This window comes from Chaetodon auriga, chromosome 24, assembly GCF_051107435.1.
Source record: "Chaetodon auriga isolate fChaAug3 chromosome 24, fChaAug3.hap1, whole genome shotgun sequence".
Lineage (NCBI taxonomy): Eukaryota > Metazoa > Chordata > Actinopteri > Chaetodontiformes > Chaetodontidae > Chaetodon > Chaetodon auriga.
The window spans coordinates 11,973,995-11,998,935 of NC_135097.1; the positions used below are offsets into that span (position 1 = coordinate 11,973,995).

The 24,941-nt window shown below is 43.7% G+C and overlaps 1 protein-coding gene across 4 annotated transcripts in view; it reads left to right on the forward strand.

Annotated features, from left to right (window-relative positions):
• plcb3 (phospholipase C, beta 3 (phosphatidylinositol-specific)) overlaps nt 1-17,394 on the forward strand; it is a 43,193-nt gene extending 25,799 nt beyond the window's left edge. For 2 of the 4 annotated variants that reach the window (XM_076725064.1, XM_076725066.1), the window contains 31 exons: nt 369-506; nt 798-877; nt 969-1,022; nt 1,299-1,371; nt 2,777-2,877; nt 3,069-3,235; nt 4,100-4,246; nt 4,352-4,509; nt 4,717-4,799; nt 4,932-5,016; nt 5,684-5,831; nt 5,969-6,070; nt 6,160-6,233; nt 6,321-6,417; nt 6,668-6,752; nt 6,990-7,114; nt 7,395-7,549; nt 7,636-7,797; nt 7,886-7,985; nt 8,160-8,264; nt 8,677-8,771; nt 8,934-9,075; nt 9,503-9,544; nt 9,724-9,833; nt 9,975-10,084; nt 10,272-10,431; nt 10,691-10,767; nt 10,985-11,074; nt 11,233-11,290; nt 11,527-11,613; nt 12,273-17,394. In XM_076725064.1, coding sequence (XP_076581179.1) covers nt 369-506; nt 798-877; nt 969-1,022; nt 1,299-1,371; nt 2,777-2,877; nt 3,069-3,235; nt 4,100-4,246; nt 4,352-4,509; nt 4,717-4,799; nt 4,932-5,016; nt 5,684-5,831; nt 5,969-6,070; nt 6,160-6,233; nt 6,321-6,417; nt 6,668-6,752; nt 6,990-7,114; nt 7,395-7,549; nt 7,636-7,797; nt 7,886-7,985; nt 8,160-8,264; nt 8,677-8,771; nt 8,934-9,075; nt 9,503-9,544; nt 9,724-9,833; nt 9,975-10,084; nt 10,272-10,431; nt 10,691-10,767; nt 10,985-11,074; nt 11,233-11,290; nt 11,527-11,613; nt 12,273-12,593 — 3,531 coding nt within the window. In that variant the 3' untranslated portion in view covers nt 12,594-17,394. The remainder of the gene's footprint in view (nt 1-368; nt 507-797; nt 878-968; nt 1,023-1,298; nt 1,372-2,776; nt 2,878-3,068; nt 3,236-4,099; nt 4,247-4,351; nt 4,510-4,716; nt 4,800-4,931; nt 5,017-5,683; nt 5,832-5,968; nt 6,071-6,159; nt 6,234-6,320; nt 6,418-6,667; nt 6,753-6,989; nt 7,115-7,394; nt 7,550-7,635; nt 7,798-7,885; nt 7,986-8,159; nt 8,265-8,676; nt 8,772-8,933; nt 9,076-9,502; nt 9,545-9,723; nt 9,834-9,974; nt 10,085-10,271; nt 10,432-10,690; nt 10,768-10,984; nt 11,075-11,232; nt 11,291-11,526; nt 11,614-12,272) is intronic. The other 2 variants (XR_013076641.1, XM_076725067.1) reach the window with 2 other exon arrangements.
• Nucleotides 17,395-24,941: the final 7,547 nt, after the last annotated feature.

Below are 24,941 nucleotides of genomic sequence, written 5' to 3' on the forward strand. Positions count from 1 at the left end.
CTCTCTCAAAGGTCATCTGAGTTAATTTGTTTAATTGAAATGAAAGAGAAACACGATAGAGAGGGAGTGATGGAGAGAGTGTCTCATTGATAGAGAGGCAGTGAGAGTTGGAGAGAGTTGTGGTGGAGAAAGAGTGACCTAAAGAGGAGGAAAGAGTTGTTTGGTTAATTGGATCAGAGCGCTGCACCACATGCATCACATTTACTGTTCTCAGGAGACGGAGAGACGGACAAGGAGCGGGAAGGACGGACAGTTTGTATGCACAAGTTAAACTAGTGTTGTGGCCAATTCATTTGAGCTGTACGCATGTCCAAAGAACAAAACTCCTAAAGTGTGTGTGTGTGTGTGTGCGTGTGTGTGTGTGTCAGGACCCGAAGCTGCGAGAGGTGCTGGGCTTCGGAAAGGGTGACAATGTTGAAGGGAAGCTGGTGACCGTCGTCCATGGCAATGACCTGGTCAACACCTCCTTCCTCAACTTCCAGGCCATGCAGGAAGACACAGCCAAGGTAACCGTGGTCACCGCCACCACCATCCCATAACCTGCTCCCTTGTACTCACATAATATATCTTCCTTCCTCCCTTCCTTCCCCTTGTCGCCTTCAGGCCATATGCTGATCACTCACTTTATGATGTTGACACAGAGGCGTGTGTGCATGTGTGTGCGTGTGTGCGTGTGTGTGTGTGTGTGTGTGTGTATTGTATACAGAAGCGCTCTCTCTTGGTTTTAACGTCAGGCGAACAGTCAAACATCCCTGTGTTTTCGTCTCATTCTTGTGTGTGTGCGTGTGTGTTTCCAGATTTGGACAGATGAGCTGTTCACTTTGGCCACGAACATACTTTCCCAGAATGCATCACGGAACACCTTCCTCTTCAAAGCGTAAGACGTTGCGTGTGTTTTATCTGGACGTGAGGCTGCGGTCGAGTTTAGATGAGTGTGTTTAAAGCCTCTCTCTCTCTGTCTGCTTCAGGTACACGAGGTTAAAGCTGCAGGTGAACCAGGATGGGAAGATTCCCGTGAAGAAGTGAGAAACACTCATATCAACCACTTTCTAAAGAATTTGCAGACGCCCCTGGCCTCCACTTCTTCTTTCCTTTCCTCTTCTGTGTCTCTCTTCCACTTCCTCTCTCGTCTCTTCTCTGCTCACTGTGGATGTTTGGTCTCGTCGCTCACACACATCTAATCCTCCCAGCCGCTGCTTTTTAGTCTTTTCATTCCCACACTGAGAACAATAAACTTTAAGAGGTGAAGAAACCCTTTGAACGGAGGCTGATGTCTCTTCAAACTCTCTGTCTTTCAGTATCCTCAAGATGTTTTCGGATAAAAAGAGAGTGGAGACGGCTCTGGAGCAGTGTGGCCTCATCAATAACAGGGTAATCAGCGCAAGCAATCACTGACCACAGGGCTGCACTCAAGATACGTGTGCTTTTCATTGTCTCATACATGATAATAGCTGCAACTCAGTTTCTCACCCTGGGGTGCTGCATAGCATTCTTTGCATGCCTTTGCAGTGAAAGGAGGGCAAAAAAAGGCTGCAGGGCTACAAGAAAGGAGTTTAGATTATGCAATTTGTAATTAAACGACAACAAGAGTCACAAGTTTTTAAGTTTTGTTTTTTTTGCAAGGATCAAACAAACCAGATATTATTTGTGTTCAGTTGTCAGCTTCAGAGATACTGGGAGGTGGGCTTAGCACCAAAGAAAGGCTAGCTGTTTCCCCCGTTTCCAGTCTTTGTGCTAAGCTAAGCTACCCGGCTGCTGGCTGCACCTTCACATTTACTGCTACATGAAAGCAGTATTGATCTTCAGCAAGAAAGCAAAGAAACATATTTTCCAAAATGTCAGACCATCCCTTCAGGGGCACATGTAGCCTTTGAGATTGCTTAAAAACTGCTCACCAAACTAGACAAGCTGAAATTGTTAACTAACAGTAATGATTCAATTCTTTACATAGTTAACTAAATGTAACAAAACATTTTAAATAATTGACCAACCAAGCTACACATGGACAGTTCAGCTGCAGGAGAAAATATTGTAACATTATCAGCTTTTATGTAGTGTTTACACTGAGTTGTGGCTTCTTATAGTAAATGTATGAATTGCTCAGACAGCAACTCTTCGCAGCTTGGGCAAACATTTTCCTTAAAAGAGTCAGTTTGGAGTTATAGGATTTGGTTTCCTAGAAAGAATTACAAAACTGGAATACTGAAAATCCTGCCCTCATTCATTCTCACAAACCTCCAAGTCCAATGAAACTATTGGTCATGCGCTTTTATCTTTTTTGTTGTATCTATTTGTATTTGTGTGTGTTTGTTTGTGTGAAAGCAGCAGCAGGCCTGTGGTTTGGTAGGTAAAACAAGCTTTCTTGTGTTATTAGTCAGTGCAATCTTTCCTGAAAATCAGTTTGGAGTCACAAGACGTTTCTTTTTGAATAAGAGTGGAGATTGTGCAACCTGCGCCGTCAGCATTTCTCCTCCTGCTGCTGTGCTCTGGTGCCTCCTGCTGGTCAAACCGCAGAACACACAAAGCGGGAAAAGCCTGAGGAGGATCTGAGCCCCAGTTGTCAGTGTGATCAGTGTCATTTGATGCTTAATGATCCATATTCATGCTCGGCCTTCAGTATTTCCAATACTTCATGGTTCAGCATAAGTATGTCTTATGTTTTGAAGTGGGAGCAGGTCAGGTGTCAGTGTGTTGCTGAGAGGCTGACTGACTGGATCAAAGCTGTGAAAGCACCAGGCCCATATCCTTCTACACAGTCCTCTCTGTTCTCTTCTAGTCCGAGGGACTCAAGCCAGATGATTTCACGTGGGAGGCCTTCCAGAAGTTTCTCGACAGCCTCTGTCTCCGGCCTGAGATACAAAGCATCTTTGAGGAAAGGTATGTGACACATAGATAACGCTATCACAAACATATGCTGTGATTTTTCATTATGTTTATTCTCTTTTGACAGTATGAAAGTAAATCCCCGGCCTCAGTCCTTCTGTAATGATGCTCTTGTTATATTTTTACGGTTCCTTGTAATCCTCACAACCTGTAGCTCAGGGACACTTCTCTTCTCTTTGCTCCAGCGGCTCCAAGAGGAAGCCATTCATCTCTTTGGACCAGTTGATGGACTTCATCAACCGCAGGCAGCGAGACTCCAGACTGAACGAGGTGCTGTACCCCCCGCTGAAAAGAGAGCAGGTCCGACAGATCATGGAGAAATACGAGACCAACACCAGCCAACTGGAGAGAGGTCAGTCGCATTCAGATGCTTCTACCCAGAGCACCTCAACACATGTGATCTTCATTTGTGAGATTCTTTGATGAAATAATGCAGTGAACCATGGCGGTGAATGTGAATTGGCCTTGGTTTTTTTTATCTTTGATGTGTTCCCCATAGATCTCCTAAGGAACTGACCAAGAGCAGTTTAAGCTCCTGGATCAAATAACAGCACCATAGGGGATTCATAAATCATATTGTTTTGCTCGATAACAAGAGTTAAGTGTACACGCAGCTCTGCCTTCTTGTAGATTGTATCTGTTTATCCCAAAGCGAGGTTTATCAGCTGCAGCAGAGCTCGGATAATAACAGGTTTGCAGGTGTGATTGATTTCCTTAAGGTTTCTCACAGCGAAGTGGAGCAGCGTGGTTGTTGTCCATGCAGTCAGGCCGTATCCATTTCCCTCCTGTAAAACATCCAGAACACTGGAATCATTTGCACATTCATTGAATCATGCTTTGCTGTGGTCATCAGTGGATAAACTGTACAAAACAGAGACTTGGCCACCGTGAGCCCCTCTGTCAGGACACTGTTAAGCCAAAATCGGTAAGATGATCCGCTATCCAACCCACAGAGTTCAGAACTAACCTGGAGCTCCCTCTAAAGTCTACTCATGTCTGTCCTAAAACGTGAGTCTGTTTACTGCTACAGCACATGACATGCATTTAGTGTTGCATCTTCCACTCATTGCTCATTCAGTCAAATCAATTATTCGGATTACTACCACCAGATGGATGCTGGCCCATCCACAAAACAAGTTAACGCACTCTCTCTCTCTCTCTCTCTCTCTCTCTCTCTCTCTCTCTCTCTCTCTCTCTCTCTCTCTCTCTCTCGCAGACCAGATCAGTTTGCAGGCTTTCGCTCGCTACCTGGGAGGAGAGGAAAACAGCATCGCACCTCCAGAGAGGCTCGACATCATTGACGACATGAACCAACCGCTGTCTCACTACTTCATCAACTCCTCACACAACACATACCTCACAGGTAAAAAAAACAACAGACTCCCCAGAGCACACACGGTACCTGACACCTTCAAGGATTAGTCTTTTGCCGTCTTTTAAAGTTAATCCTTTGCATTTCCGTCCTCAGTGGGTCAGCTGACCGGCCTGTCGTCAGTGGAGATGTACAGGCAGGTGCTGCTGACTGGCTGTCGCTGTGTAGAGCTGGACTGCTGGAAGGGCCGGCCGCAAGATGAGGAGCCCTACATCACCCACGGATTCACCATGACCACTGAGATCCCCTTTAAGGTGGTAGCCACTGCTTTCTGTTATTTTGTTCTTCATCCAGTCACCCTGGATCGTCCCCTTGAAGTTGTTGTCTACTGTAATTGGGACACCTTGGTTAGGTTGAGCTTTCATATAAGCATTGTTACAAGGTGTTTGATTTACAGTGTACTTAGAGATTTCATTCGATGGAGCTCCTTTTTAATGTTCTCGTTCTTTCTTGGACTGTAGGAGGTGATCGAGGCGATAGCAGAGAGTGCTTTCAAGACCTCGCCGTATCCCGTCATCCTGTCCTTTGAAAACCACGTGGATTCGTGAGTCGTGTTTGTCTGCGTGTGGACCATCTAGTCTAGATTCCAAAGCTCAAGGCTTTTATTGTAATCCTCGCTCATAAACGTGCTGTTTTTGATGAATTTGAGAAGCTAACGTGTGTCTCGTTCCATCAGGGCTAAGCAGCAGGCCAAAATGGCAGAGTACTGCAGGACCATATTTGGAGACGCCCTGCTCATTGATCCACTGGAGAAATATCCGGTAAAACTGAACCCTCCAGCCGGACCTGACGTGAACATTTTGCACTTAACTTTCAATATAAAGTACAGAATACACACACCATTTTTTCCTCACTACACTAATATCCTTTCATTGCAGTCATGGTATTAATCAACCATCTGCAATGACCATCTTGTGACATGCACATCACCTCATGATCATGATCATTTTATACAATCGCAGCTTTTGATGCAGTGCTTTCGACCTCATAAACCTCTACCCAAATTCCTTAACTAAAACTCCAAAATGTGCATGACCATTGCCCCAAACCAAGATCTTCCAGTTTTAAGATTGCACAGTTGTTGCTTCAGAGTGATTTTAAGACTTACGATTATAAAACACTTAGCTTGACTCCTGTGACATTGCCCCATCAAACTTGGATAATACATTGTGGCTGCCGGGCCACACACCTACTATGACCTTGCTTAGAGCGCCTCATGATCACTCTCAAGTTGCTCATCTCAGATACAAAATTAAGGGACGTGTGTTCTGTCTTTCATCCCTTGATCTGTCCAAAAAAGTTTTCTGCGTCTGGTCAGAGATTAATTGCTGACTCAGCCCTGCTCACTGTATTTAAATCTTAAAAAGTTACCTCATCCAGCGGTGAGTCTTTCTCTTCTTCACCGCTGTGTCTTTTGTGTGGCTTTAGCTTGAGCCCGGCCAGCCGCTGCCCTCGCCGCAGGAGATGATGGGAAAGATTCTCATTAAAAACAAGAAGAAGCACCACCACCACCGGCCCTCCAGTGGCGGCAGCATACGGCGCAGAGAGCAGGAGGAGCAGTCGTCGCCCAATAACGGTGAGCGCAGACCTGCGTGTCCTGCGGTGGCATCTCGGGCCAAGATGGGACATTACACACATGGTTGAAGTGAGGGTGATGGAGGCCTTTTTGTAACTCTGCAAACTGAAGCCGGTCATTTGCTGTTTTCTGTTCAGACTGTCCTTTGAATGACAGTGACGGAAGTCAGCTCCTGTCTAACGGGGAGGAGAAGCTGGCCGAGAGGATGATCAAAGAATTGGAGCCTCGCAAGTCTTTAGGTGGGTTGAAGAAGAATGGAATGAGCCTTTAGAAGGTGTGCCAGTGTGTGTACATTTTGCATTAGTTGTTTTGAATTTCATCCTACCAGGAGGTGAAGGGGAGAGCGAGGAGGATGAGGAGGACGAAACAGCGACGGAGCCGAAAAAGCCGAACTCGGACGAGGTAAGAGCCATCAGGAAGGGGGCTGACGGGGGGCGTTTGACTGGCTGATGGGCTGAGTGATGGATTGGTGGTATCTGCATTCCTCAGGGCACAGCCAGCAGTGAGGTGAACGCCACGGAGGAGATGTCGACGCTCGTCAACTACATCGAACCTGTCAAATTCAAGAGCTTCGAGGTGGCGACGAGTAAGTGTGTGTGAGTGATAAAGAGAGAGACGGACAGGAAGATGAAGTGAGTTTGTGCAGAGAAGGCATGAGGTGAAAGAGCGTGTGTGTGTGAGGGTGGTGGACAAGCCTCGTTACTTCTAAGCACCTCTCTTATGTAGTTCATTAGGCAGAAAGGCCGGCTGTGTGGTCTCATTTGTGGTTAATGATCAGTCACGTCGCGCAGACCCGCCGTACACTGATTATCTTAATCGCTTCCTGTACCCACCAGAGAGGAGGAAGTTCTTTGAGATGTCGTCGTTCGTGGAGACGAAAGGCATGGACACCCTGAAGAGCTCCCCCATTGAGTTTGTCGAGTATCCTTGGAGGCTTGTCATTCCTTAAAAACTTATTTGGTGTGTATTTGAACTCATCATGAGTGGTGGAAAGAAGTGATTGAGGGAAAAGCCCAAAAAGCTGAAATTGCCTAGTTTTGATACACATAAAAAGTCACGTTTGCCTTTTATCTGCTGCAGTTTAACAGCATGTAACAAACGGCCGGTGCACATATTTGCCAAGCATGCAGCGTCTGGTTCTTAACAGCACTCCTCCAGGTACAATAAGAATCAGCTGAGCCGAATCTACCCGAAAGGAACAAGAGTGGACAGCTCCAACTACATGCCTCAGCTTTTCTGGAACGTCGGCTGCCAGATGGTGGCGCTAAACTTCCAGACCCTCGGTGAGTCCTGTTATTTCTGCCTCGGGTGGCCTAACTTGGGCATGTAAGCGCCGAGCAATTCATAACAAGCTCTGCGTTTTTAAGCTTTCAGTGCAATTCCAAGAAATATAAATAAGGTCTTAAAGGTCTTCCTGTGGCTGGCAGATACCGGGGTGTAGATGCTTTATAAATAATTCAAGACTCAGGGAGGTCAAGTCAAAGCATCTTAGTCTTTATCCCTCTAAATCCCTCCTTTCCCATCTCTTCTCACTCTTTCTCATCCCTCGTTCCTCTCCACCAGACCTCCCTATGCAGCTCAACATGGGTGTGTTTGAGTACAACGGTCGCAGCGGCTACCTGCTGAAGCCTGAGTTCATGAGGAGGACGGACAAACACTTCGACCCTTTCACAGAAAACATCGTGGACGGGATAGTCGCCAATACTGTCAAAATTAAGGTACGGGCAAAAGGTGTCATCATTTCACATTAAATGTCTTTGTACGACTTGTTGAGTTAAACATGTGTAATTTAAACATCCTCCAGATAATCTCAGGCCAGTTCCTGACAGATAAAAAGGTGGGCGTCTACGTGGAAGTGGACATATTTGGACTTCCTGCTGATACAAAGAGGAAGTACAGAACCAAAACATCCAATGGGAACTCCCTGGACCCTGTGTGGGACGATGAAATGTTTGTGTTTAATAAGGTAAGGTCCTCTCACCCTTCATTGTCTGTCCTTTCTTACCTCCCACATGCTCTCTAAACGTCTCACGTCAATGCCCGTCTCTCTCCAGGTGGTCCTCCCCACGCTGGCCTCTCTGAGGATAGCGGTGTTTGAAGAAAACGGCAAGTTTATTGGACACCGGATCCTCCCTGTGTCCGCCATTAGACCTGGTCAGTACACACACACAGACGCACATAAACGCACTCTCGTAATGTCACACATTGAAAGAACGTCCTGCATATGGCTGCACTCAGTGGAAACATTCATTTACACTCTGCTGGGCCTTTTATCGTCCACCAGCACCAGCGCACGGCAGTCTTTTATTTGCTCTTCCTTCCTTCTAGGCTACCACTACATCAACCTGAAGAATGAGCTAAACCAGCCCCTGCTCCTGCCCTCGCTGCTGGTTTACACTGAAGCTCAGGACTACATCCCTAATGAGCACCAGGGTAAGAGCACCACATTAACAACAGCACCCTCCACCACACAACCCACCCGAGCCACTTGACTTTACTCAGATGACTCACATTCAATTTCCCACGTTGAAGCAATTTGAGAAATACCACTACTACTACTTCAACTATTTATCCACTACATTTACGTCATTACTTCAACTGTTTATCCACTACATTTACATCATTACTTCAACTATTTATCCACTACATTTACGTCATTACTTCAGCTGTTTACCTGTTACCTTTACCTCATGGTTCCAGCTGCTTATCCACTTCATTTAGCTCATTATTTCAACCATTCATCCATTACTTTTACCTAATCAACTGTTCACCATTAAGACATGGTAAGGCACTTAAGGCACTTTGTCTTGTGTGTGTGCGTGCGTGTGTGTGTGTGTGTTCTCAGAGTACGCAGAGGCTCTGACCAACCCCATTAAGCACATCAGCCAATTGCACAAGAGAGAGACACAGCTGGCTGTTCTTCTGGAGGACAACAGCGAGGTAAGACACGTTGGATGATAACAAGCAGCTGCAGTCACGTTTGTGTGGATGCAAAGATGCAGAAATTCCCCAAACCCCCCTGATTTTATTGAATATCTGTTGATGATGGGCCTGTGGTCTCTCACTCACTCACGTTCATCTATTTGTTGCTTTTTGCTCCAGCATGTCACCAACCAGCCCAAAGAGGGAGAGACCAGGAAAGACAGCGAAGTCCTTCAGGGAGGTCGACTCCCCTCCCCCTTCCACGCCCTCCCCCCCTGCTCATTGGATGATGCCCCTGACATCATCAAATTACCTGCCCCAGGTAGAGTGCTGTCTTAATGTCTTCATGTAACACGTCTGTCAATGATCTGCATGCATCCTCATTTGGTATTAAATTAGAGCGTAATAACTTCTAAAGCTGCTCCCATGTGTATTTGCATCAGCCTGCTGACGTTAGCTCACGTAATATGTCCAATATATTCACAAGATCTTTTCACATGTCTCCCAAAAACTGGAGAATTAATGCATCTCCCAAAGTGTCAACTTTTGCTGAATTACAGGTGTCTGAAAATGTTTATTAGCTCATCCGATTTATTCCATGAATGAAAAACATTGTTGTTTACCCTGTGTGTCAAACTTAGCCATGCCATGCTCATTGTTTTATTCATTTGTGCTGCTTTACACCTGGTTCATTCTCCCATCGTCCATTTCACCCACACCATCTCTGTGCTTTCTTTGTGTGTGTGTAGCTCAAAGTCAGAAAGAAGACCTCATAGCCACTGTTCTGTCAGGTAAGATCACAGTCCACCACCTTCATTTACACACAGAAATGAGTGAAACCATTTGTGTGTCACATAGAGCGGCGTGTAGGACATTTAATGAGCATTTTTTCAGTTGGATAAGATAGGAATGACTAGTTTTCCTCATATTAGGAATTGGCCATAATTCCCTGTTTGTCTGTTTGTCTCAGACATCCAGGCCCAGTCTATAGAGGAGCTGAAGCAGCAGAAGAGCTATTTGAAGCTGGTCAAGAAACAGAGCAAAGAACTCAAAGAGCTACATAAGAAACACCTCAAGAAGGTAAACATATGGACAAAGTGGACCCACTCTTATGTTCTGCTTATGTTGTGCATAAATTCTGCATTGAAAATGGATGTGAGAAGTCTGTGGTGCATGCTGGTCACAGAAAAATCATGTCCCTTCACTGGTGTGCGTTTGCAGGTGTGGAATCTGAGTAAGGAGCAGAAGAGTCGGAGTAGCCAGATTCAGTCTGACACCCAGAGGAGACGCAGTCAGATGGAGAAACACCTCAAACGAAGCATCAAGAAAAAGTAAGGATAGATGGATGAACAGTGGAGACGATCTGAAGAAGTATCAGTAAATGAGGGAGGGAGGAGGAAAATATGTGATGCAGATGACCAAAGTTTCTCTTTGCACTTACGGTTGCAGCTGACTAAACTTGACCTCATTGTGTGTGTGTGTGTCATTGTGTATGTGTGTGTGTGCGTGCGTGCTCAGCGAGCCCCCGGAGCCGGTGCAACGTGAGCTGACAGCATTGGATCAGGAGTTCGAGAAGCAGACGGTCCAGCTGAGGGAGTGGCAGATGCAAGAGCTCCTGAAGCTCCGACGGCAGCTTCACACACTGGAGCGAGAGAAGCAACAAACACATCTGCAAGAGGTAAGGACACACACACACACACACACACACACACACACACACACACACACGTATGAAAAGTGTCAACGCCTTCCTCTGGTCTTTGCATACTCAAGGTGACACGCTTAGAATAACACTGTGTCCCTGCTGTGAATTCTTAAATATACACACGCTCGCGCAGAGTTCATCATTAGTTGACCTCTGCGGAACTTTGTGGCACTTCCGTACATCTGCACCGTGATTCGCTGACAGGTCGTCCTCTGCCGCGGTGTGTTTTTAGGCCTTCCAGAAGTTAAAGGAGACGGCCCATGAATGCCAAGCAGCTCAGCTGAAGAAGCTCAGGGAGACGTGCGAGAAGTAAGTGTGGCTACTTCACCTTGTACCGAATAACCAAAGCTGGGAGAGGACGCAGAAGTCGCTGCATTTACTGAGGTTATGGTGTAATGAAGTGTTAGTTTTTGCCATAAATCCATAGTGTAGATTGGCTTTTGTCCCTTGTTGCACCATGTGGTTTGAATCCAGGAAGTTGGCTTGGCCTTACGTGTCTGTGTTTGGTCTGTAATTGCGTCTGCAGGGAGAAGAAAGAGCTGCAGAAAATCCTGGACAGGAAGCGACAAAACAGCATCAGCGAAGCCAAGAGCCGCGACAAAGACAAGGCTGAGACGTGAGAAAGTCCTTTCTGCTATTTGTCTTTCTGTTACAGATATTTATTGGACATATGGGCGGTCAGACCTTATTTTGACAGAGTGATTTTACCTTTCATCCTTTTTTTACATTTATTTTCCTCGTGCTTTGTCTTCATCTTTCTGTCTCTCTCTGCAGGGAGCTGAATGAGATCAACAGGAAACATATTCAAGATTCGGTCGCCTTAATCCGCGGGGTAATTACACCCTCTAGCACACACACACACACACACGCACACTCTTATTACCTACTTCATAGTACACTTTTCTGCCATTGGCATCAACTTTACTCCACTTCTCTCACACATTATCTTCTTTCCTCCCATATTTGTCTAATTTTGCCTCCTAATCCACGCTGGGATCCTTGCTTTCGTTTTCTTTTTTCCCTGGTTTCTCTTAAAATCTGTATCTCCCATCTATTCCTACCTCCCAGTTGGAAGAGGCTCAGACCAGGAGGCAGGACAAGCTTATGCTGAGGCAGCGGGAGGTGCTGCAACACATAGACGAGGAGCTGCCGCTGGTGAGCAAAAAGCACACTGACTCACTCGCACATTGAAGTGCTGCCATTTAACCCATTCGACAGCAGAGGCGCTTTGTGTTGTCTGCCCAACAAAGGTAAAATGCAGTAATATCACACATGCTGGATGGCAGTGACAGCGAGATGACACGATTGGCTCGTCTCAGGGGCCAGGAAGTGCTTAGCTTAGCTTAGCTTAGCATAAAGACTAGAAGCAGGGGGAAACTGCTAGCCGAGCCCTGTCCAATGTTGAAAAACCTGCCAGTCTAACACGTGTCTTTTTTGTTTGATGTGTACACACAAACAGAAATTTAAAAAGGAAATGTTTGTGGTTTTAAAGACGTTTTGGTTACAGCACTTAAATCCTTACATTTCTGCATGTGTATGGATTAAATCAGCATGAAACAGTATGTTAATTAGTGCACTTTAAAGGTGTTTGGAGGTATATTTTTAAAACTTTGGAGTGAGTCAGGCTAGCTGTTTCCCCCTGCTTTCAGTCTAAATGCTAAGCTAAGCTATTCACTATAATGACTATACAGACATGACAGTGGTATTGATCTTTTCATCCAACACTCAGCATAAAAGTGAATTTCCCAAAGTGTCAGTCTATTACTTTGACACTTGAACATCTTTTTAATGTTTTCCTGGTGTTTCTTATCCAGCTTCAGGCGCAGTTGGAGAGGGAACTGGAGGAAGAGTACAAGCAACTACCGGAGGAAATCTGCCAGCACCTTCAGCTGGAGCTCCAAAACAAAGGTCTCCGAAAGGACGCCCTGTTCTCTTCCTTGTCCAATCACAGCAGCCCCAGCCCCAGCTCCGGCTCGGGCCCGCCCTCCAACTGCTCCACGCCCTCTTATCCGTCAACGCCCAATCGGAGTACCAATCGGAGCAGGAGCATGGACAATAGCACTGCCTCTTTGGCTGACTCCACTTCCTCGTCCATCACGCCCGTCATGTCGGAGGCGGAGATGTCGTTCACTTAAACTTATTGTAAAAAGGAAAATAGATGCATTCAACTGGGGTCTATAATGATTATAATGCGGGATAGTATTGATATTAATTATTAACTAATTTTATTCCTTTTTTTATGACAGACTGTTTTGTTCTTGTCTACAGAGCTATATTATTTTTTATTTTGCTGTTTTAGTCAGATGACACATCATGCCTTTTGTTGGACGATTTCATAAGAATCATAACCAAACTTTTTTTCTTTTTTTTTTCATTTTCTTGTCCTTTTGTCTTGCTTTTGATGTCATATGTTTTCTTTTGCATCATTCCCATTTTTTTTGTTCTGGTCAGTAAGCTTTGCTGTGGTTCTGCCACATCACAAGCTTTATGTTCACACTGTTCACCTTCAACCTCTTTTTTGACACTTTAAAAATGGCTTCCAGACACACAGTTGGCCCAGTGATTTCCATACTGGTAGAAAAATACTTTATTCTCTCTGCAAATTTTTGATTTTTGTTTGTTGCAACATTTGACCAATGAGATTACTGCATTGTGGCCTCATTTCTTACAAATAGATGAGCAATGATTATATATAACAATAAGTGCTACAAACAAATGTCAAAACCACACATCTGCTTTTGCAAGTAAAAATCATCAAGATTAGAGACATACTCTCAAGAACTGAGTATCAAGAGGGAATATAAAGGAAAAGAGGGCTGAATTTTCATCCTGATAGTTCAGACTTAGTAACTAGTGTTATAGCTGTAATGGCAGCAGCTGACCAGCATGTGGTGCTGCTGCCTTAACTGTTATGCCAGATTGGTGGTTTGGGCTTTCCAATCATTTAGCCTGATTATCCTATTATACTGTACCCCGACACACACACACACACTCTCTCTCACTCACCTGTCTCAGCAGGATTTGCGGCGTCATTGGGATAAAGTCTGTGGCCTTTGACCTCCAATCAAAATCCAGCCAAGGTTGAATGGTGGGGCAGTCAGCAGACATCCATCTGGCCAGAAGTGTGTGTGTGTGTGTGTGTGTGTGTGTGTGTGTGTGTGTGTGTGTGTGTGTGTGTGTGTGAGGGTAAAGAGGAGAGGGTTTAAATGATGTAACACTTTTACACACACACACACACACACACACACGCTTGACTGTATTTTTAAGTGAGGAATCTATGATGAGGCCACACACTGCGGTATGCCTACACACACACAGCTTATTGTTCAGAGGCCAAAAGTGTTTTAATTCCTCCTCCCATCCAATCTACCCCCTCTGTACACACGCACACTGATACACACACTTAAGGGAAAAACTTAAATAATTTTACAAATATTGGAGATTACCAAACTCTGCAGGGGTATTTGTATGTGTGTGTGTGTGTGTGTGTGTGTGTGTGTGTGTGTGTGTGTGTGTGGCCAGAAGTTAATCTCTTGATGAGACATCTGCTTCTCGGGACAGTAATATCTCCTACTAAATGGAAAGAGCCTGCTTTGTGTGTGTGTATGTGTGGATGCATATAGTTTGCCGCTTTTGCAGCTTGGAGAAGTACATTATACAGTCTGCTTAAATGGCAACACCACCGCAGGAGAGCCCTCGGATGATGACTTAAAGCTGCTCTGTGACAGTTTAATGTAAAAATGCACTCATGTTTTTAATCTGAATCACAGAAATGAGGCAAACACACGCGAGCATTTCATCCCCTTCTAATTGAAACACTGTAGGTTCGCTCAGTTTGACAGGTTACTTGGATTAGTGGTAGAGAAAGTGTCGAGGAGTCCTGTCGCAGCTCAGAAAGTGACCACTTAGGCAAAAGCAGAAGTCAGTTTTGTGATGCTTTAATTTCTCTGAAGCCTCAAAGTTCAGCGAGTTCCCCCTTATTGCCATTAGGGGCCACATCACAATGAAAACAACCAGAACTATCAGTGGACAGAGGAGCAGCTTATGTAGATTTTATTTTCGGGTGAATACACCCATTGAAATGCCCCACATGGGTCCCTCATTGTGTTTGATACCCGATTCAAGCCGAGCAGTGAGTGTGGGATTGTGGTGCAGGAAACGAAACGGTACTTTAAGTTAAAATTCAGTGTTTTTGTCCTCGCTCTTTATCTTCAGCCATTGCAGGAGTTATCTTTTTTTTTTTTTTTTTACAGTTGCTTTCTCTCTCGTCCACTCTGAGGGGTCACACGATGGCGCTCTGTGTAAATGTTTATGTGAATTTTACTACTGACCACAAGTGCTGAAGAGGGATGGAGGTCAGGAGAGGCTGAGCGGAGACCGGCGGTGAATTTAATTTAGGCCTTTTCTCAAAGAAAAGATTGTTTTTAGATGAGATTGGGGGGGATTGAGTCCTGCCTCGCCCTCGCCCACCTCCCTCCTTCAGCCAGCACTGGCTGCCTGTCTGTCTGATTATTCGCCCTCACACACACTCTGTAAACTGTCATCCATTTAAATGGAAATTCTAACAACTTTTTCTTTTGTGGTTTTTATTGATGGAAGAAAATATCTGTATTGATTCACTCACAGAATCACAGTTTGGAGAGTGTAAAAGGTTTTCATTCATCAAGCCTCCATTACACATTCAGTGTGCGTGAATCGTGTTGGACACCGTAAAGCGACTGGGAGCCAATAACTGTTATGAAATTGTTGGTTAAACTTATAGGTCGTTAGTAGGACAGCAACAACAACATACATCTGCTGGGATCAGCACTTTCCTTAAATGAGTACTCTGACCTTTTGATCTGTGATCATTTAACAGTCCAGCATTGCCAGGCTGTTCACCTCTGGCTGTCCTGCACTCCGCGCCGCGCTGCACTACGCTGTGTAAATGTTTCTGCTCAGCGATCTCACTCTGGACACTAATGTATACAGTGTGAGGACTGACTTTCTTCAGGGGAGACAGAGGTGAAGCTGCCAGCAGTCTCCTCAAGTTGAGACGTCCCTCGCAGGCTGTCTGCTTTTAGGGTCCAAGGTGGTCCGAGCCATTCCAAGTCCAGTGGCGAGTATTCAGAGTAACATTTGTAGGATTTGTACGTTACTTTCCAGGTATGCAGAGGTGGTCCCGCTTCGGCCCCTTTCATGTGAGACTCTTCAGGTTTAAATTCTCTGTTTTTGTTGCTCGTTGAAAACCTTTTGTTCCTGTGACACGGACAGTCAATACAACCACTTTCCAATGATTTTTACTTTTCATGTCAACAGCGGGTGTTTATTTTTATGAGAGTTGGCAGAAGAGTCGTTGAGCACATTTTGACAATGACACATGAAACGTTTTTTCTTTGCACTTTGAGCTTCTTCTTTTTTTTTAATTTGGTACATTTGACATTGCGAAAAGCTTTTTTTTTAATGCTGCTTTAAAGTCACTGCAGAATGGAATATTTTTTTTTAACCACTTAAAACCTGTCAATACCTGACCTTAGTTCATCCTCGTGATAAATTGTACAACTGAAGTGTCACCAAACGTGGTAAACTGTTAGAAATCTGTCAATCTGCACCTACAGTACAGTTATCTACTGTAACTGTTCCCACAGGTGCTCTGTGTGACAAAAAGACTAATACAAGACAAAAATATGAGAAAGATATGTATTATATGTCTAATATATAACATTCTAAAAGGAAAAATAATGTATGAAACTGTAATATATTATATACATGGAAAATACCACAAACCACAGGTACTTTAAATATTTAAAGTGTGTGCTTTTTTTTTTTTTTCAAGTCTGTTGACCTGTAGACTGACTCTACTGAAAAACGCATGTTGCTGGTTCTAGATAGCTGCCAGTGGCTTTAAATTTAGACGCACGGTGTCTTTGAGGTTCAGGAAAGACGAAAGATGATAAAACAGTTTACAGGTGGAACCGCTGGATTCGATTGCATGAAGAGTGTCGACAAAAGGTACTTTGTGCTGGGAGGTACAGATGATGCGTTCAGGGACTACCTGATATTTTGACTGACACCTAGCTGTTTTCATTGAAAGAGTTCTAATAATACTATTTATCTGTGATTACCCAAAGTACTGCATGCTAACTCATTAGCATGTGTCCTGTACACATAGTGCTGCCTGCCGGTCACAGGGTTAATCCTGGAGTCTGTACTCTTGTCAGATTTTGTGCAAAATGGCTCCTAAGAAGCCAGTGTAATCCCTTAAAACAAAATGATGAGACAACATATTTGGATGTCAGATTTTGAATCCGGATCTTTACTGATCACCGGCAGCACAGAGAGGAGTGCAGTCAGTGTGCTAGCGCCGTTAGCTAGTTTCCTTCCCACCAGAACGGAGCCTGGGGGTTGTTTCTTGTCAGCCGTGAGCTTTAACCTCTGTTATTTCGTTGAAAACACTCATTTAAACAGACACGCGCAATATCATACTCTGACACGAACACGGCAGCGTACCATTAGACACCGCGCTCACTTCAGCAGCACGCTCACAAACCCTCCTTGACTTTACTCTTATTAGACATTTGGTGTGACTAGGCTCCCCCAGGCCCACCCTGAGGCCTCTGGCTGTCATCTCTCCCTCTTTTTTCCCCTGCCTCTTTCTACCCCTCTGTCCCATTTCCACTCCTTGACTTTCACCCAGTAATGAGACCATCTTTTACTTTGGGATTAGTTAAAATGATTGAAAGCAGCAGCTGTGTTTGTGCACTTCACATAGCATGCAATATACATTAGACGAGATATGTAGTGAGATGTGTTGACACTGTATGTGTAGTGTATATGACTGTTGGATATAAAGGGAATACTATACAAGGATCCAGATGTAATATTTTATTGTTCCTTCATAATTAATATAAAGTATATGGCTGAGCATTCAGTAATAAACTCCAGACTTCCTGTTACAGAGATGAACCTCTGCTGTTTTCTTTGTCTTTTCTGCTCTTTTTCACCTCTAAAGATCCGCACTACACTTCCATCTCTGCTTTCTCTATCATGGATGTGGTCGTTTGTGTCTCAGAGTAATTTCTTTTCCCAAGCATTTCAGGCTTTCTGGGTACTTACCTCCTATCCATTTGTCATGAAAATTGTCTATTATTTAACATTTTTTTGCTGAGTAATGTATTTTGAGGTTATCGAGTGTGACAGGCTCGGTTTTAGCGCCCGGCGTTGTCCTCACACCCTCTTTAATTCAGACGGTGTTTGCAGAAAGTAGAGTGAGTGAACTGTTGGAGAAGATGGTTTTTTTTGTATCCTGCTTGCTCAAGTACCATTGAGCCAGAAATTGATCTTGTGAAAGGTGTGAATAGGAACACAATTGTACATCACATAAAAACTAGCACAGCTGTAGCCAGCCTTTTAAAAATACTGAGGCCACGATGAAATTTATCAAACCTCTTAATTATTTAGGTTTTTCATCTTTGATTTATCAAGTTAGCAGAATTATTTTCTGCAAGTTTTATTTAAAATAAGCAGTTCTTCCAAGAAAGCTCCTCCAGAAATGAACAAATCTGAATTCAACCAACTAAAATCTATTTAATTAGTGGTATTATTATGAAATTATGGTGGTTCCAGCTATAAAACAATACTGCTTTTGCCTAAAAAGAAAGTTTTTAGTATGAAGGTCTTGCTCACTGCATGATTGAGAGATGCCTTGAAGAGTTATTAATACATGCATTTATTAAATACAGTGTACACAACAGAAAAAGTTGCAGAAATTGTACAGCATGTGAGGAGTGTTGAGCAGTGGACACCATCATCGTGCCATTAGCTATACAGGAATGTCCCCTAGAACATCCCAGGAGAGCCCAAACCTGGACTGGGGAACCTTTCTCCTGTCAGGAGCCTCTTCAATTTTTATGACATCCTTTAAGGGCCCTGCTAAATTATTGAAAAAATATATCACACTAACCTTTAATGCGATGGATGGAACTGCTTCTCTTTGATGAGGCGTCTAATGTCAGATGGCAGTGACGATGAGGAGGATGATGGTGTTAGTCGCAGCTGGTTCTCCAGGTTTGGGTCAGTCAGTGTTGACCAGAATTAAGTCTTTAAGAGTCAGAGAGGCAAACTTCAGCGTCTCCTTTTCTCTTTTATTGCAGAAAATGGGTGAAGGAGTGAAGAGCAGCTGAGCTGAAGACCTGGATGGATGTAAGTGTGTTTGTGTTCTCTCCATGCTGATCTGTAGCTGGCGGGTAGCTTTGTGTTCTCAATCGATATGATGATGATGACACACGCGCTGGAGAAGTGACCTGAGTAAACACACACCCTTTACTCAGCAAAGAAAGGAAGTGACGCTGCCGTTAGCGCCCCACTGACAGCTTCATCCTCACACTCTCGGCTCCTCCTCTCCTCCTCTTTCCCTCTCCTGCCTCCTCTCATCCGTCTCTCATCCCTCGCTGTTGCTCGGCAGGGTCAGAGAGGTTAGTTTGAGAATATAATCCATCACGGATCGCTGATTACCTGCAGCGAAATCCTCAGCCTGAGAGGAGGCAATTGGTTTGGGAGATTACGCACGTTGTATCCGGACTCGGTAATGCGTGCTGATTATCACCTGCGTCATTTCCAAACATCCACAACCTCATGGAGACATGATCACGTCGTCGGTGAAATCTGCTCCATCTCCTTCCTGTTCCACTAAATCATCCTTCTCTCCTGAATCATCTCTCCTAAATTCAACCACTTCACTTCCTCTTCTTCTCTTTCTCCCCCCTCTTTAGACTCCTCCTGCATCTGGTTTTTCCTGATATAACAAACTTCTTCTTCTTTTTGCCACTTATCCAAACAATCCTCCTCCAAACTTTAATCCCACCAAAAAGCATTTTCTCATCATTTCTCCCCTCATCCCTCTTTCCTGCTTTTTCTTTTTCCCGTCTTTCATTCCCTCCCAAACTCCTTTATCCCTCCGGTTTGCTCCATCCACCACTGTCTGCTCTCTTTGATTACATCTGTTTCTTTTCATCCCTCCCTCTCTGCCGTTTTATCCCCCTCATCCTCTCACTGTCTGTCTCTCTCTGTCCACCGCTGATTCTTTTTATCCTTTCACAATTCTCTGAACTGAGCAGGGCATCCTCTTTCGGTCTCTAGGCATCGTCCCTTCTCTCACTGAATTTGCCTCTCTGTCACTCTGTGTGCTCTTTTTCTTGCCTTACAGCAATAAATATTAAATACATGTCAAATATTTGATCCCCTTTCTGACAAGCTAACTAAGCTAAGCTAAACTAAACTACTGATACTGAGAAAATGGTCCATCTAGCTTTTCTACAAACTCATCTACAGTAAAAAAAAAAAAAAAACTTTGATAAAAGCACATCTTTGTGTGCTGCGCCCTCGGTTTCTTCTAAAAAGACTGAAACAGAACTTGATGCTTTCCTGTTCTGGTGAGAGACAACATTTTGTTTGGTGAATGCTAATACGAAGTTGTTTATTTTAAAACAGCAGATCCAATTAACCAACTAAGAAGTGTCAAAATCAGTTTATGCACGGAGGCAAACATCGGGACCCAGGAGAGGGGAGACAATCAATGTAGCGTGTCACTTCCTGTCTTCTTCCTCATCCCACAGGATAAATCTGTGTCAGCACTAACTCCATCACTCCTTTTTCATGCTTCAATTTGTTTACTGCTTTCTCTTTCTCTCTGTCTGTCTCACATTCTGCTCACAGTTACAGCCTCCCCTCCGTCTGCCTTTCTTTCTGTCTTCTCCTCACACACTTTCTGTCTCCATCTGCATCCATCCTCCTCCTTGTTGTTCCTCCTCCACTCCTCCGTCTCCCCCTCCGGACTGCTGTGTTTACTCTTCGTCTCGTTCTCCTCCAGTGGAGGATGGAGACGTGTCTCGCCGTCGCGGTTAGCACAGGGTGGCTGTGGGAATAACAGCTGCCACTCGGTTGTTCAGAAACTGACAGAGAAGAACGAGAGAGGGATCGCGAAGGCAACACAGTAAAAGCATGCAAAACATGAGCTGCTGCAAAGTTTGGATTTGTTTTTCCTTAATTAGGTCAGCCTTAGAAAGTGGATGTGACAAACACACACACAAACACACACACACCTGGAGAGGAAGTGACTGCACTCTCACCCTCCCTCCCTTATCCATCATCTTGATTCCCAAAGCGTGTTAGATCAAATCAGTGAACCACAGTGGAGCTGCTTATTGGCCAACAGAGCAACACAGTGGTTGTGCTGGTCAGGTCCCAGGTGTGTATGTGTGTGTGTGTGTGTGTGTGTTTAATCTCCAGCAATCACTCCCCTCTGGCCAGTGCTATAAATATGATGGTGTTCTTTCTCATGTTGCCAGGTTAGATAACAGCTAAAAAAAAAAAAAAAGCAGAGGTGAATACTGAGATAATGAACTGTTAGGTAGTTTAGGTTGTTCACTGAAATGAATGTAAAAAGTAACGCACAAGCAAGTTTGCACGCTGACCTCATCCCACCCTACCTTTAGAGTGATATGGTGACATGATAATATTTCATTTAAACCAGTTTAGCACATGTTTTGGAGTTGTTTCTGTCCTGAAGAACTTTGCAAAGGATGACAATCATCATATGTATTTCTCACCTATATTCGCTATAAGAGGCACAATATAAGTGTAGTGTGGGGCTGTTTTAGGACCTCAGTGACATATTATCTCCTTATGAAGACAAATGTCTACAATTGTATGCATCAAGCAGCCATGGAGCAACATTAGCTTAAATCCAATAAGTCCACCGTTAACTTCATGATGAATGTACAGCAGGTGGTCAGCACAACATTTTATTAGGCTAACAGGGACTTTGCAACCTCTCATCCATCTGTGGGCTGCATTTTCATCTTAAGGCACTGTAATCAAGAGTTACACACAGTTTTCTGCTCAAAGATTGACATTTAGCCACATGAAACCCCCGATCCTTTGATTGGTTAGGTCAGGTCAGGTCAGATGATCTGCCGCCACAATCCCACAGCTAGTTAACAGCCTCATTGTTTGCTTGATGGGACAGGCCCAAATGATTCATGCCATTCGGGATGCTGATTTGACCTTTTCAGCGAGACAGTGTTTGGGAATTGGATTTGAAGCGGATAGTTTCAGTCAGGATTTTAATGGGTTATAGTAGACGTTAGGTTTGAATAGAAGAGAATAATGTTTCTGATGCAAACTTTCTGTTCCTACTTTTCTGAACTTTCTTGGGTCTCTGCTCATTATCTTGTTTTTTGTTCGCACAGCTGGCACCATGTTCCACTGACTGGAAAGTGAATGAGAAGGCAGTCCTGTTCACAACCTTCATATCCAGGCTCCTCTAATCAGGTACGTGTCATCCTGTTGTCAAAACTGTTGATGACAAAAAAAAAAGATCTAAGAGAGCCAGACATCAGAATATCCTGTTTTGCCAAATACTTGCTTATTCCCTTCGAGATTTCCTCTGATAATTTCCTCAGATAATTAATGATTTCTAATTATCGGACTGTGGTAGGCAGACAAACACAAACTCAGGCGCGGGGAAACATATGCGTTCTTATAGCACATTTGAAGTGGAAATGACTCTAACTGAGTTTGTTGTCAAGTGAGTGATCATCTCTGTGTCCTTTATCGTGTGACCTCGTTTTTCTGTCAAGTGGTAATTTTCACAACAGCCCAATGGAGGAAGATAAAAGTGTTGCAGAGTGCTGCAATATTTCCATATCATGCAGTACTGCTTATTTGCTGGAGGATGAAGCTAAACATACACACTGTCTCATCAGCATGCTGACATTAGCTCAAAGCAATGCTAGCAGCCTCACAGAGCTGTTAGCCTGGCTGTAGACTCTTGTTTGCAGACACACAGGCTCCATAAGAAAGAGCACAACCACCGCCTCTGAACTGATTCTTGCTTGGTTAAGGGTTGAGGGATAAAATCCACAGTTTTTAGTATGAAATTGCCTCTTGTAATTCCTCCAGTGTCGCCTGGCAGAGCAGAGCTGGATAACACCAAGAAAGAATTTTGTGCTGATTTGACAAATTCAGGCTAGGGAATCCTCGTATTAGCTTCAGCTGAACATCCAAGAGCATTTTTTGCCAAGATGTGAGTCACTTTTAAACCTGCACCAGAAACTGTTCAGGAGCGCTTGCAGATAAAAATGTAAAAGCAGGGCTTTACCTAATTTACCAGATCAAATATGACTGCATGCAGTCCATTTGCTCGTTGCTCAACATTTAGTGAAATTAGCATCTTCACTTCACTTCATTGATGTCACTCCCTCTCCATCAGTGGAAAAGACACAGAGACTCTTCTGAGCATTTGCAAGTCAAGTTTTATTTCATCTTTGAGAAAAGAAAAAAAAAAGAGAGAGAAAGAAAAGTTTGGTCTTTGTAAACATCTATATCGTTTTTCATGTCATGTTCAGCATTTAAAAATACTTTACTCTTTACTACAACATTTCCAACATCAACACTGTATTCAGAATGAGTTTAATTCATGCATCGACACACTCATGGACGGAATGATATGAAGAAATGAACGCGCCCAGTCACACGCACACACACACACACACTCACACACACACAAATTAAAAGGATAAGAGCACACTCATTGTAATTTCTTACTATGCTAATTTGCTGCTCTACTCTCTGAGGGCTTTTTTTTAAAAACGAAACAAATCACCAAAAAAACACAAAACAATGGAAACAAACGCAATGAAAAGTACAATAATATAATAACAATAATATACATGAAAAAAAAAGAAAAACACCAGATATTTATATCAAAAGCACTTTGTGACCTCATAAACACGGCGGCATGATGTATGAATAAAATGAAGAGCATAAAGTGTAAAATATATAAATATTTATAAGGTAGAGAGCAATAGAGTGGCTAACAGTAGAGAGAGAGGGAGAAAAGAGGTTCAAAATAAGTAACACTGATAAATAGATAGTGGCTGATTAACACACATTAAAACTCTCTCTCTCTCTCACACACACACACACACACACACACAAACACACACACAGAGCATGTGTCCAAACCTGACATGTGGCAAAGTACAATAATGCTGTTTATGGAAATACTGGATCTTTACTGTTTTTGTATTCAGAAGCCAAATTCCTTCACATTATATATCCGTTTGTCAAAGCACACAATCAGCTTTGAAGAAGTGACTGGGGGGGGGGGGGGGGGGGGTCTGGAAAACCAGAGGACACCAGAGGAAAAACATGGAGGTTCTGCAAAGGATAACGTAAATATGACAGCAGCTAATTATGCCGCCAGCCTCCAGGTTTACCACAATAGAAAAACTTAACAAATAATCTTTCAGTCGCAAACTCAGATACTGATACTGATACTGGTAGTGATGTAAACACTCCTAATACACACACACACACACACACTCACACTCTCTCTCACACACACACACGCACCACACATCAATCTAGCAATCATACACTTGAACGCTTACAGAGAGAAGGAAAGAAATACATTTCAGTTTTCATCTCAGACCAACATTGTAGTCATTTTCTACTTAAGTTGAAGTGTAACATTAGTGGGAAATATGTGTTACGTTATCACACATTTTCAATTCATAGACTGCAGAGACTCAATAATGCCAAAAGCTACTGAGCACAGCTAGCATTTATGCATGTGTGTGCATACTTGATTCCCTTATTGATCTGTGTTCAGCACATGTATGTAAATTAACACTGATGTCTGCACATGAGTGTGTGTCTGCATCTCGCCACCAGCCGATCAGAGGATGTGGAGTCAGCAACCTTAATCCTTAATTTATAACATTTCCTCCTATACAGCACACACAAACACACACACATACAAACATATACACATTGCATGTCTTTAAGCAAGCTACCACCATCTATTCCCAGTCTTGATTGACAGCTAGATCTATAACAATCCCGATTGCAAACCAGTTGGGACGCTGTGTAAAACATGAATAGAACAGAATGTGATCATTTGCTCATCTTTTTCAACATATGCTCAATTGAAAACAGTAGAAAGTGCGTTTCACACACCATCCCAACTTTTTTGGAATTGGAGTTGTGTATATATCCAATGTTTTTCCACAGGTGCACACACACACCTGGCTAGGGAGAGTACCAGGTACAATCTACCAGCCTCCTCACACACACACACACACACACAAAAAACAAACACACACACAGGAGGGAATCCAATTTCCAGGCTTTTTTACTGAGGGTCAGGTTGGCGTTCTAATTCATTAATCTAGTGTATGGGCTTCAGCCAGGGACACACAGGGCGAGCCCTTATAAGGAGATTACAACACCAACCGACACACACTAACACACTCACACAAAGGCACGGATACACACGCAGATCTACACACAATGGATGCACATGCAAACAATGGGAGGCACGAGGAACATAAAAGAAAGACGTGTTGGAAAAAAAATAAGCATTTGATCAGATATATATATGTTGAAATTCATGAATGAAACACTGCAGTCACATTCACTAAAAGAAGGGCAAGCAGACA